Source organism: Haemorhous mexicanus, chromosome 1 (assembly GCF_027477595.1).
Source record: "Haemorhous mexicanus isolate bHaeMex1 chromosome 1, bHaeMex1.pri, whole genome shotgun sequence".
Lineage (NCBI taxonomy): Eukaryota > Metazoa > Chordata > Aves > Passeriformes > Fringillidae > Haemorhous > Haemorhous mexicanus.
In genome coordinates, this window is record NC_082341.1 from 21787661 (window position 1) to 21800025 (window position 12365).

General features: G+C 37.9%; 1 protein-coding gene across 1 annotated transcript in view; it reads left to right on the forward strand.

Moving 5' to 3' along the window:
- Window positions 1-12365, forward strand: part of ADAM22 (ADAM metallopeptidase domain 22) — a 73015-nt gene that overhangs the window by 9537 nt on the left and 51113 nt on the right. The window contains exons 2-4 of the mRNA XM_059842759.1: window positions 3619-3701; window positions 7259-7322; window positions 7957-8026. Coding sequence (XP_059698742.1) covers window positions 7263-7322; window positions 7957-8026 — 130 coding nt within the window. The 5' untranslated portion in view covers window positions 3619-3701; window positions 7259-7262. The remainder of the gene's footprint in view (window positions 1-3618; window positions 3702-7258; window positions 7323-7956; window positions 8027-12365) is intronic.

Genomic DNA, 12365 nt, shown 5'->3' on the forward strand with positions numbered 1-12365 from the left:
TAGCCTAATTTTCTCCCAGACTCTAGAGTGACCAGGTTCAATTTTAGAGCAGAAGTGGGTAAATGTGCTGCTCAGACTTATGGCTGGCATATGTTGAAGAGCAATCTGATTTCCTCTCATCTTACATTGAACCATTCCCCAGTAGCTGGCAAAGGCCAGTGTGGAGGTTTGATTTGCTGAGATGGGCAATTATTGCTTTTGAGAGAACAGAGAGAGGCTCTGTTAGCTACAGGAAGCCAGTAGCTCTTCACAAAAGACCCTTGATGTTCTGGACTTAACTGTAGTTGGTGCTAATTTCAACTCTTAAGGGAAGTCTTAATTATCGTATGGGACCAGAATATTTTTAGGAAAAAAAAGTTGGGTTTTTTTTTCAGCTTGCTGAAGATACCAGTAAATAAGTGAGACAACCCTAGTCCTTCAGGGAGTATTTCCAAGAGCAGACTAAAACAAGATAGATATGATGATCATATTTAGTGTTTGGTGGTCTTAAGTCTCTCACGTACTGTGATTTCTCCTCTAACACAGTGCATTTTATGGCACTACCTGCTATCAAACAGGTTTAGTACATGTCAAACCCAGCACAATTTCAGCCCCAGCACTATAGTGAAGCAACAACAGTAAACTTCTTGCCCAAAATTACACGTGCTTGAAAAAACCTGCCCTGTAGAGTGCCTTCATGTGTCCTGACTCTCAGTGCTGAACCAGAGAATCATGGATTCATAAAGATTGGAAATTACTTCCAAGTTCTTTAAGTGCAACCTTTGACCAAACACCACCATGCCAACTAAACCATGACACTGAGTGCCACATCCAGTGGTTTCCTGAACACTTCAATTCTCAGAATTTGTGGCTTTAAGTACACATACAGGGGTCAATCCCAGAACCTCGGTGTTATTAGCACCATGCTTTAAGCACGTCAGACAATTGCATGCATCAAGTGCTTGAAAAAAAATTATCTTCATTTATAGAAGTGAAAATAATTTTTTTTAGCTTAATTTTATTAACTGGTTTACATTGACTTATGTTATAATGATAGGAACATAAGTACATAAATAAAAAATATCTCCTGGATGTTAGCATATAGAAAGGAATGTTTTGAAGTGATAAGAACTGGTCCCTCAGACTGAGAGCAGAGTTGTGTTTCTATCTCCACCAGAATTACCATGAACTCTAGTAGATCATTGAGTTGAATTGATTTGACTAAATAGAGTAGAATTCATGTATCTCAACTGTATTTTTCCCAGACAAGAATTTAGAGCTGTTTTTGTTATACTTTTCTTTTCTGGATCTGTATGCATAATTTTTTCCCATGGATTTATTACAGAATAAATTAATTTGGAGGTACTGTCATGGGACATTTATTTGATTCTCATTTGAAATATCAAAACACACTTTTGAGCCACAGTCTGGATTCTTAGTATGAAAAAATGTTCCTCCTGGTTGAAAAGACATGGTTTTGCAAACTAATGGAGCCTGAGATTCTATTTCTGGTACATATTAACTACATTTTCTGAGAACAAACCAATTTGTGTAATTACTCTAAATTCCTTCCACAGCTAGAAGCCTGTACAACTCCCTACTGATGGTCTTTTCAGTATTATTTCCATATCCATGCACTTATTCAAGTTCTATCTTTTACAGGAATACTACTTCAAGAATTCTCTTTAGAGAGTATTTTGTTTCTCATAAGGTTTTAGATCATCCATATAGTTTGATTTTAGCTTTGTTATTTGCTAACTGGAGTCTCTCTTTGTTTACTTCTTATTCATATATTCCAAAAGGACCTGAAAGCCTTGATCAGTTCCATGATCCTGTAGTGGGGGACACCCTACCAACTAAAAGAAAGAAAATCTCAAGTCAAGAGAGTTTAAAGTAGCTAAGATATAGGAAATAAATAGGTGTAGAAAAAGAGGATAAAATAGAGAAAATAAGCCAAGATTTCAGGAAAGACGCAGGATATAGTCTCTCTGAAATCAAATTAACTTAGGATATTGGTGGCTAAAATCTACATGAGTGCAAAGCAGAAATTAAAACAATCTCCTTTTCACTGATACGTGATCTGTGTCCCAAGTTCTGGATAGTCATAAGAAATGCTGGCCCAGGGGTGATGGGTCCTACACCTGCTGTCAGACACACCTTGGTGCAGCCTGGGTTGACTCAGCTTCTTACCAACGTGAGACAAGGAGTCAAACACTACCTGTGTGTCATCAGTTTCCCTTCAGACATCTGAGCAGAGAGGTGCCCATGGTGGCTACTCTGCAGGTCAGTGTGGTGAAAGACTTCCTTTGACCAGGCTGAGATCAAGGCTGTTTCCCTGTGAGTAGCTGTGCTCTTACAAACAGGCTCCTGTACTCTTTTAAGGGGTGCGCCTCAAACCAGAGGCGCTCATGGATTGTAGCTGCTTTCAACAAGTTTCCACATCTTGTAGGAAACAGAACAGGGTCTCCTGATCAAAACACAAAACTACCAACATAGCCTATATATTTTCTTACCTTTAGCCTGACCTTGATTAATTTTTTTTTTTAGTATTTGAAAAATAAAATGCAAAAGCTTTTAATGTCAGATGTGTAAAATGACCGTGCTATGCATCATGCAAGTGACTGCTGGCTTCTGAAACAGCTGTAATTGTAATGCCTTTCCCTCCCTCTGGTAAATGGACATAAATATTCACAGGGCTGGGTACATTAGGCTAGGTAGATTATTCATTAATTTCCTGGAAGAAGTATTTGCAAATAAATGCAATTAAAAAAGAAAGGTACTGAAAATCTACTTCATAGTCCTTTAACCAATGTTAGTGCATTACAGCATAGCTGAATTTGGTGAGACACTAACAGGAAAATTATTCTGAAGAGTAGATGCCAGTGAGAATTTAAGGGATGTTTGAATTGTTTTTCTAATTTTGCATGCAAATATTGATATTGTGCAATACTGAATAAATTTATCACGTGTAGTAGGGCTTATCAGTGAAAGCCCTGCTACAGTGAAAGCAAGCTGGATTTTTTAAAGTAGAGTCAGCTGGATTTTATTAGAAAGGTATACATTTTATTTGCAGAATAGGAGAGGCAAATACTAATTTTCAATGTATTCCTTTACTACTTAGTTATTCTTGGAGGTTCCGTTAGCTTTGGAGTGCTTGTGACTACTTCTGCTTTGGTCTTTTTTTTCAATCAAGCATTATTATTATTTTGTTAGCATACCTTTCTACTTAGAAGAAGGAAATTGCCTTACCCTCAGAGCAGAGTTCATCCTGTCCGATGTAGTCACATGCAGAGCAGATGTGGAGTCTAAGCCCCCTACTTCCAACTCTTTTTCTAGTCAATGAAGAAAGATGAGCACTTCTGGAGTAATTTGTCACTGAAATCCATCTCAGGATGCCAGGGATTCACACTGAAATTGTGAAATACACCATTTGGTGTACAGTGTCAAGATGATGGTGTTTGTCTAAGTACCAAACCAAGGCTCAAAGAAGATGGGATGAGCACCCACGTGAGTGATAGTCAGTTCTTGGTGCCATGTCAATGGCTTGGGAAAGTGTTTATGAAAAAGCAGTGTTTGACAGGATGAAGTGTGATGCTGTGGAATGTCCCATGGATTTACAGTCTCGATTTCCAATTTCAGGGAGGAGAACATTGCTATTATCAGGGAAAAATTCGAGGAAATTCTGTATCATTTGTTGCCTTGTCAACATGCCATGGATTACAGTAAGTCTGCTGTTTTGTTTTTACTGACCTTTGTTGCTCTTTTAGGCCAAATCAAGTTGTTCATAGTAAAATAATACATGTATATAGTAAAATAAGTGCTGTTTATTTTCCCACTACTTTGTCACCAATATTAAGTAATCAAAAATCTTCAGAATTTACTTTTTTTTTCTAAACTCAGACCTAATGGCAGTGGCCAGGTATTGTTTTAAGATAACTTATTAGAGATAGCAGAGTAGAAGTAGCTGAAAACTTCCTATTCTACAAAAATAAAAACAATGCCAATTAATTATTTGGAAATTGTGTTCTTTTCCTGTTCCTATAATGATGTATACTCTATTTCTTTTCTAATATCTTTACAAAGAAAATATCACTTTAGAATTTATCTTGCATTATCCATTTTTGTTAACAGAATTTCTGGCCTTAACCTGTGTGTATGGGGTAATACCTTGTATGTTGTAAAATCTTGAAAAATCTAGAAGAAAAGGTATGAGGGTGCAAAAATTTTTATTTGAAGTACATAATTTTACTTATAAATAAATCCTCTGTCAAGTGAAGGTTACATGAAGCTGTGTATGGATTGTACAGCTTTTGGACCTGTCTACTTTTGGCACTATTGAATGATGCTAGTCAGATTTTCTCATCAACCAAGTGCCTGTCACATCTGGGAATTACAGGATCTCTGCACTACTAATACTGACATCAGCTTGAAAGGCATGGCACCAAGTGAGCCTGTGTGGAGACCACACAATTTACCTTTTTCTGTGGAAGCAGGGTTTAGCTGATGGAAATCTTCTTCAGCCTATTGTCCATGTGCAATTATTCTGTAGTTCTGGTATCAGTCATATAAGTATTTTATTTAAGTAGTGTCTTTCTTTGTTATGAAAGCGAGAATGCATGCAGAAGACTTGCCATCCTTGTACTTGTCTGATTTACAGCTGTGCAGCTCAAGAAACTTGAGCCTAGTTTGAAGCATGGACAGTGAGCCTAAAAATAGTAGCTTCCTAATGCACCCTGAGGTACTGCATGGCTTCCATTAGCAGTGATCCATTAGGTCTTGGCCCCTTCTAACTCCTAGGAGAAAAAGCAGGAACAAAGGAGAGCCTGCATATGTCTTTCCCTGCTCTCTTTCTGTGAGTTTATGCTTAAAACTGACTGTTCTGCTGCTCTGTATTCTTCAATGGCCTGATATCCAAATTGGTTCCTTCTAAAGTTATATGAGAGCTGATGCATTTTTTTCATTGTATAAATCAGCTCTCTCTTGATAGATATCTCCCTGTCTCCTTTTCCCACCCCACCTCCAGTTTTTCCCCTGATATAATAAAGTTTGAGCTGAGTTCTTTGACACAAGCTTACTATAATCAGGCTGTTGTTTCAAACACCCAGTATGAGAAAGTAATGTTTCCTGAGCTGTATTAAACTCACGTGCTCTGCCACTGCATTTCCATCATTGCAACTAGCTCCTACACAGCTGATTTTAAATGATAAGTAATTACTAGAAACTCACACTGGCAAGCAGAGCTCCTTAGCTTCAACCACACTTTGGAGTATCCTGCTGGAATAAGGGTAGCTGGGCAGAGTTGTCTTCTGTAAGGTCTGCAGGGCAGGAGCTTTGCTTTCATGAATTTTAGGAAGTACACAAGACAGAACGGATGCCTTTAAGATAATAACAAGCTTCATATTTCTAAAGGTCATGCCAGTCTCCTCTTTTGCATGTTAGTACCTCTAGATCTCAGCCAGTAACGACAGAAACATTCATACATGTGAAAAAATGTTGGGGTTTTTAACTCATAAGTTACGAGTTCTTCTTTTAGTAATGTCTGCTTTGTATCCTTCCTTTTATTAGTTAAATCGATCACATCTGGCTAACAGAATACCTGAAATTATGGATGTCTTCTTAAGGACTTGGCTAGTGACAAGTGTATCTCAGCCACCTTAACTTCGAGCAAGCCATTTTGCTTGGATTTTTGTTTTGTTTGTTTCTGGTGGGATACGCAGTAACCACGGTTTCCTATGAGTTAACCCAAGAAAGAGTGTGAGTGCCCAGGCCAGCGGTTGCTGGGCTGGGAGCCGGGCGCAGGCAGCGGGCACGGCTGGGATCTTGCTGCCGGCTGGTGGTGAATGCAAAAACTGCCGTCGCTGCTGTGAATTCGACTGTCACGGCTACAAATGTCATTGTCTGAAGAATACACATCATCAAATTGCAGGCTTTTGAAATGTTTTGCTTTCTCTTTAACACACCCATGAGCGTGTGGTTTATTCAGAACACACTAGGTCTATAGTTGCTGGTGGGAAAAGAGCCATGAATGCTTAGAGTGGGCAGGTCAGGTCTGTAGGTTAGCTGTGACTATTATTCTTGTCACTGGTGAGTGACTTGATCAGAGGTCAGTGCTGCTGGGAGCAGCAGTCTCACAAGAAGCTCTTTGCTGGCAGTGCTTCAGCGTGCAGACCCTGCTCAACTAAATTTACAATTAGAGGGAAGGAAATTTTGACTGATAAAGAGCTACAGGATCTTCCCAATCTCATCTTATTTCCAAGCAAAGAAGCTCCAGCAGACGATAGAATATTTTGCTTAAACTGCATAGACAGCATTTATTTAGAAAGAATAGGCACGTGTAATTTGAAAGGTGAAGCAGCTTTACATTGTAGTTATGTTCATACTTGATATATGTTATAGTCAGTTACCCAGGTTACTTCTGTGAATGTCAATTTTGCTGATAAAAAAATGCTGCATAAGAAAAAAGAAAAGGATCTGCTTTTGTTGCTTATAATTCCTGTTTGCTTTGGGGGTTTTTAATAGTAATGTAAGTAAATAAATAATCTCACTTTCATGCTGTTGTTGTTGTGTGCTATGTGCCAAATTTGAATTTACAGCTCATGTTTAGGGCCAAACTTAAACACCTTAGTAGTGACTCTGAAAGGCACAAGCTAATACAACCTAATCCCACCCATGTGTCTATGTCACTGCAGTAAAGGAAAAGTAACTTAAAAATATTCTGGTTTGGTTGAAGATCAGAATGTATTGATATAAGAAATAACATTGGTTTTTCTGCTCTTACAGAGTAATATTTGTATCAACACTTTCTTTAAATGAAATGCTGAAGAAAGAGTTAATAAAAAAACCCATTCAAACCTAAGGATAATTCAATTCAATTAAATATTATTTTTATTTGGGGAAAGCTATGCATATGTTCCAAAAAACGTGTTCCTAAAGACAGGTCCCTTATTTATCTGTTGCAGGTACATATCTCCTGCATGGGAATGGGGGCTTTGAACTGGATTTTCAGTTGGTTAAATTAGTCCATTTTGTGTTTATATGTGCTGTAGAGAAGGTTTGTGGAAGAAAGAAGAGTCTGCTTCACCACAGGAGAAAATCTTTCTTTCTGAAGTGAAGAAACAAAAAGATTGATCCAGAATTGCATTCAGTTCCTGAAACCATTTTAAACTCTTCCTTTCCCAAATATTTAAATTTTTAAAGTATATTAACTTTTAGAAGTTACTTCCATGTTGCACTAGTGTTTGTTTATTAAATCTGTATTTACATTTCCTTCTCTTGACAGTGGGATGTTCTATGATGGAAATCATACTTATCTTATTGAACCAGATGAAAACTACACTTCAGATGTAAGTAGAACTTACAGTAGTCCTGCTGTGTTTTTTTGAGTGCAGTCATCCATGGGTACAGGGTAGGCATAAGGCCGTGGGACCAAAGGGTCATCCCCTCAGTTCCAACTAATTTACCTCAAATGTGAGACTCCATCTTCACAGACAAAAGCAGACCTGCAAAAATTAGACAGTGATGTGTGTTTATGTGTGTGCTCTGTAGCTCTTGGCTGTAGAGCACTGCAGCACTAGAGGAGGGTCCCTTGGAGCCTGTCAGTGCCCAGTCCCCTTCCCTGGCACTTCCTGCTCTGGGTTTATTACATCACTCTCCTCCTGGTTCATCCTTGACTCTGGTTCAGCAGCTCCTGGGACTTTCATTGACTCTCCCTGAGCAGCTCTGGGAGCCCAATTTAGGCCTAGCTCTGTGTGCTCAGCCACTGTGTTTGAGGTACCCAGATATAAAAGGTGGTTAAATGTGGCATAAGCCATCACATTGCAGTTGGGAAAAGAAGAATGTACAGTAATGGTGCCTTGCAACTTGCATGTTCTCTGGGGTATGTGTTGGGTAACAATAACTTTTGGAATTGTCTGTTTAATGCTCATGAGATATATTAATTTTTCCTGATGTAATATGAGCAATTATTTACTATTTCAGGATGACTTCCATTTCCACTCTGTTTACAAATCCAAGTTGTTTGAATTTCCTTCAGTCGACCTGCCGTCTGGTATGATTTTTTAGTATTCATGACTTATTGAGTGTTTTAGTCTAAGGACAAATTCGTTAATTATATTTGATAGATCATCTTCTGAGAGTATAGTTATATACACCTTCTTTTACCCAAATAAATTTTAAAAAAACACTGAAAAAACCCCCCATTTTGAAACAGTGAAAGCACAGGAAAAGAATCTGAAGTCATGAAAAAATCCAGAATCTAATGAATGAAATCTCTCCTAGACCTTCACGTTGTGATACGTGTTTCTCTTAACAGGTCATGTGGTCTGGGGGCTGGATTGTGTGCTGGTAGCTGTAGAGAGGAAAGGACTGAGGTAGCCTAGAGGTGATGAAAATAAACACCACCTTGATGGTGGCTTGTAACTCTTCATGGGTTTTTCTGGTTTTGAGATACAGCGTGAGTACTATGGAGTGAACATAAGTCTAGGAGGCAAGAAATTGCCCAGTGTAATTTCTGCTCAGTGACTCTGATCTCCAGTCCGATCAGCATCTTTCACAGTGCTGGAAATGCTGAGGGCCATGCATTTCAGTGCAAATGAATTTGGAGGCAGAAGTGGTTTCAAGTGCTTGCAATGATGAATGCCCATATTGTGTGTGGAGGGAGAAAGTTTTTTTAAAAAACTCGGTTTTCATCTGAGAGGTTGGCTTGTTAATTGAAGCTAAAATTTCAGTATTTGTGACATATCCCCATTCTGTCAAGGATTTGTTATAGATGTGTTTTCCTGCCCTTCAACACATATCCTAGATAAACGTAACTGTCCTTCGTAGACACTGACATTTTGGTAGAAACCACCTCCAGTCTGATTTCTTCAGGAGAGTTACAGATGTTTGGTTATCTTGTTACAAACTATTTGTCCTATGGTAGCATTTGGATCTTAGATCTTAAGGTGGTGAGTACTACATGCAGACGGGTCCATCCCTGGAGTGCAGTTTGTGAAGGTTTGCCAATTGTTAAGCAAATTAGAATCATTCAGAGAGCTAATGAGAAAAGAAGGGAAAAAAAAAAAAAAAAGGAAATTGCTACAATCTGGTTGCCTTAATTTCAGTTCTGAAGAAGGAATCTGAATCCAAACAAACCAGTGTCCCAGCTTGGTGCCTCCTGTCCTGGGATGATGATCGCCCAGGCAAGGTAGAGGCAAGGTGGGATGGAGGGACATGAGCACAAATGGCTCATGACTTTTGTGCAAGGCATTGACTTCTGTGTCTCAAAACTTCCTGTGTACCTGCACCTTACACACATACCGTGCTTGCTGCCTGTGCTTGCAGAGATGATAGTGTAATGAGAGCAATTTATTGAACATAAGGCCAAATAATAGAGTGCATCATCTATCACATCTTCTTGAGGACATATAACTAAAAAGATTGGAAATAATGTAGCCAATGCTAAGTTTAAAATAAATTTTCTATCTCAGGTTGTTAAACTAAGACACTGCTAGCGTTGGTAATTACTATCTATCAGCTGTTTTATAAGATTTCCTAAGAGTGAATTTTTTGTTTCCAAGATTATGGAGTAAAATTGTTTTCTGCTTTTAAAATTCTGAAAAGGGATTAATTGCAAGTAAATGCCCTAGTTTCACCTCCACCAAAGTGTCTTCATTTTCAAAAAACTGTCAAACTAGGGCTTTATGATCTTGTTTTGTTTATTTGTTTTCCCACAAAAATCCAGACATGCTTGTACAGTTTTGCTTTTACTACAGATAACAAATAAATAGTTGCTGTGTACAAAGCTCAGCACGTGACATAATGGAAAATGTTACCATCTAGATTGAATTAGAATCACAGGATTGTAGAAAAGGTTAAAAAGGAAATTCAGTTGCAGAGTGCTAGTCTTCTCAATTATGCAAGAATTTGTAATGTGGATGAGAGGTACAGGGTGTTAATCTTCCATCACTTGATGCTTAGGGTCCTGTGTTTGGAGAAATAGACTCTAATTCATAGTTTACTCTCCCACATGCTCATACTCATTTTTTGCAAAATTGTTTGAAACGATGTTTCTGATGTTTGTAGTGAAAGTTACAGTACCTGTATAATATTATATTAGGTAACCCACAATTTTTCTTTGTCTGTGATTGTTCAATTTATCTCTGCCTGTAAGTCAACCTCCATGCACAGTCACAGCTCCAGAGGATGAGAGATCCACCAGTATCTCTGCTTCTTCCCTGCCAGTCTGGAGAGGTCAGACTGCTGTCTTGACTTTTTTTCTTTAATTAACATTTACAGTTAAATGCTACTAGTATTGTTGTGATCGATTTTTTGAAAGTACTACAACAGAATTATTATTACCAGTAGCAAGCACTGTACTGGCATATAGTATCATAGATACTCTCATAATTTATCAATTTGACTGGCCTAAGGAGATTTTTCCTGAAGTCAAGGTTTTTCCTCTTATCTTTAGAAGACTGTGTGTGTAAGGTAAGATTTCCACTCAGCATTTCCACTGCATTAGGAATGAACTGGATAGATCACCAGCTTCAATACTGGTGTTAGAAAGGGGAAAAATTCAAGTGATAGGGATTACTCAATATCAGTGATAGTAAAAGCACACATTATTCTATCCCAGTTAAATAGCAACGTACTTTGTGCATTCTTTTGCTGCCTGAGTATTAAAAAAACTCACAAGCTGTTGCAGAAAAGAATTTATTTTACTATACTTTGCAATGGTCTGAGGAATAATGAGAATTTTAAATAAGGAAGCTTGGGCAGATGACTTGGCACACTTAGAGCATTTGACCTTGTATTTACTAGACTGGTTTTCTCACAGTCTCTGCTGAGATCTATAATGCCCTGGCATGGTTTTAAAATAACAGTATGTTATCAAAGGTTCTGTTTTTCAGATAATACATTACAGATATCCTTTTCTTTTGGGGTGATATGAAAACTATGTAGATACAACACTCAGGAACATGATTTAGTGGGACTTGGCAGTATTAGATTTATGGTTGGACTTGATTTTAGCAATATTTTTCCAATCAAGATGATCCTATGATTTTGTGAATCTTCATTACATTTTTTGTGACGATATATTCCCATCAAAATATCTGCTAGGCTCTCTCAACTATCAACATTTCCCGTGATTTTGCTAGTTGTGTTCTTTTGCCTAAGGGTCTTTGACTGGAAATGCAACCTGTGTGCATGTATCCATCTTGTGAGTTATAAGGCAGTGATAATGTGGGTTAATGGTAATGGCTTCATCATTTCTCTTAGGGATGACTGACTTCTGATTGTGAGTGAAATTAGCACATTTGCTGGTAAAGTTATCTGAGACCCTATATACATACTGTAAATTAGTATTTTATTGATTGAAAAGTGGTTTTTTTACCAGTTTCATTAAGCATGTTATAAAATCAAAAATGACAGGTTGAGATTCAGTTGTGTGGCACTAGAACAGAGTCTAAACTAATTAACATACATAAAGCATAATCAAAAACATTGTAAAAAGGTTTCCAAGATGTAGTTTGTCATCATTGCAAGCTCAAGAGTCTGCAGATCTTTAAGCAATAAATAAAGAGCTGTGATTGAATTTATCCTTGGTCTTTTTCCTAAAGAAAGTCCTCAAGTGCATTGGTGTAACCATGAAAACATTTTTAAGCAGAGAGCCTGTGATTGTCTAGGTTGCTCCATGAAAAGATATCTGCAAACCTCACATACCAAAATGACACCATAGTCCCTAATTTACCCAAGACAATACCAGTTAGTCATGCTTTGTTTTCCTGCTTTGCCTTATTAGTAATTTGCCACTCTTGGATAACATTATCACTTAGGACTGGCATTGTCTTGTCAGATGTGCAACTCAGCTATGTGTTTTAAGATTTTGCTGATATGTCAGCCCTGTCAAATTCCTATCTGCATGTTTTTTAATCCTATTTTTGAACCTCATGCAGAAATTGTACAATTAATGTACAGCAGGAAGTGAAGCTGTGAGAAACTTGCCTGTCTCACCAGCAAAACTGAATTGGTCAGGAATTTGTAAAACAAGCAGAAGTTGTGTACAAAGGTATGTGAACTGGAAGTCCTTTAATTTTTCGCAGCTCCATCAATCCTATAGCACTATAGGGGTGTCCTATAAACACTATAGGACTATTTACTTCTCTGCAGGACTGGTAAAATCACTGAAACACTGAAAGAAGTTTTGAAAGGATGTCCAAAGCTGCAGAAAGCACAAAAGAGGGAAAGCAGTGAAAGGAGAAAGACATTATTGCAAACTAAGAAACTGCAAACATTTAATTTGCATGAATCAAAAAGATCTTCTTGGCATTATGCAAGTAGCAAACACATTTATACAAGATAAAGAGAGAGCTTTATTTCGCATAGAGAAAAGAGAGACAGGGACT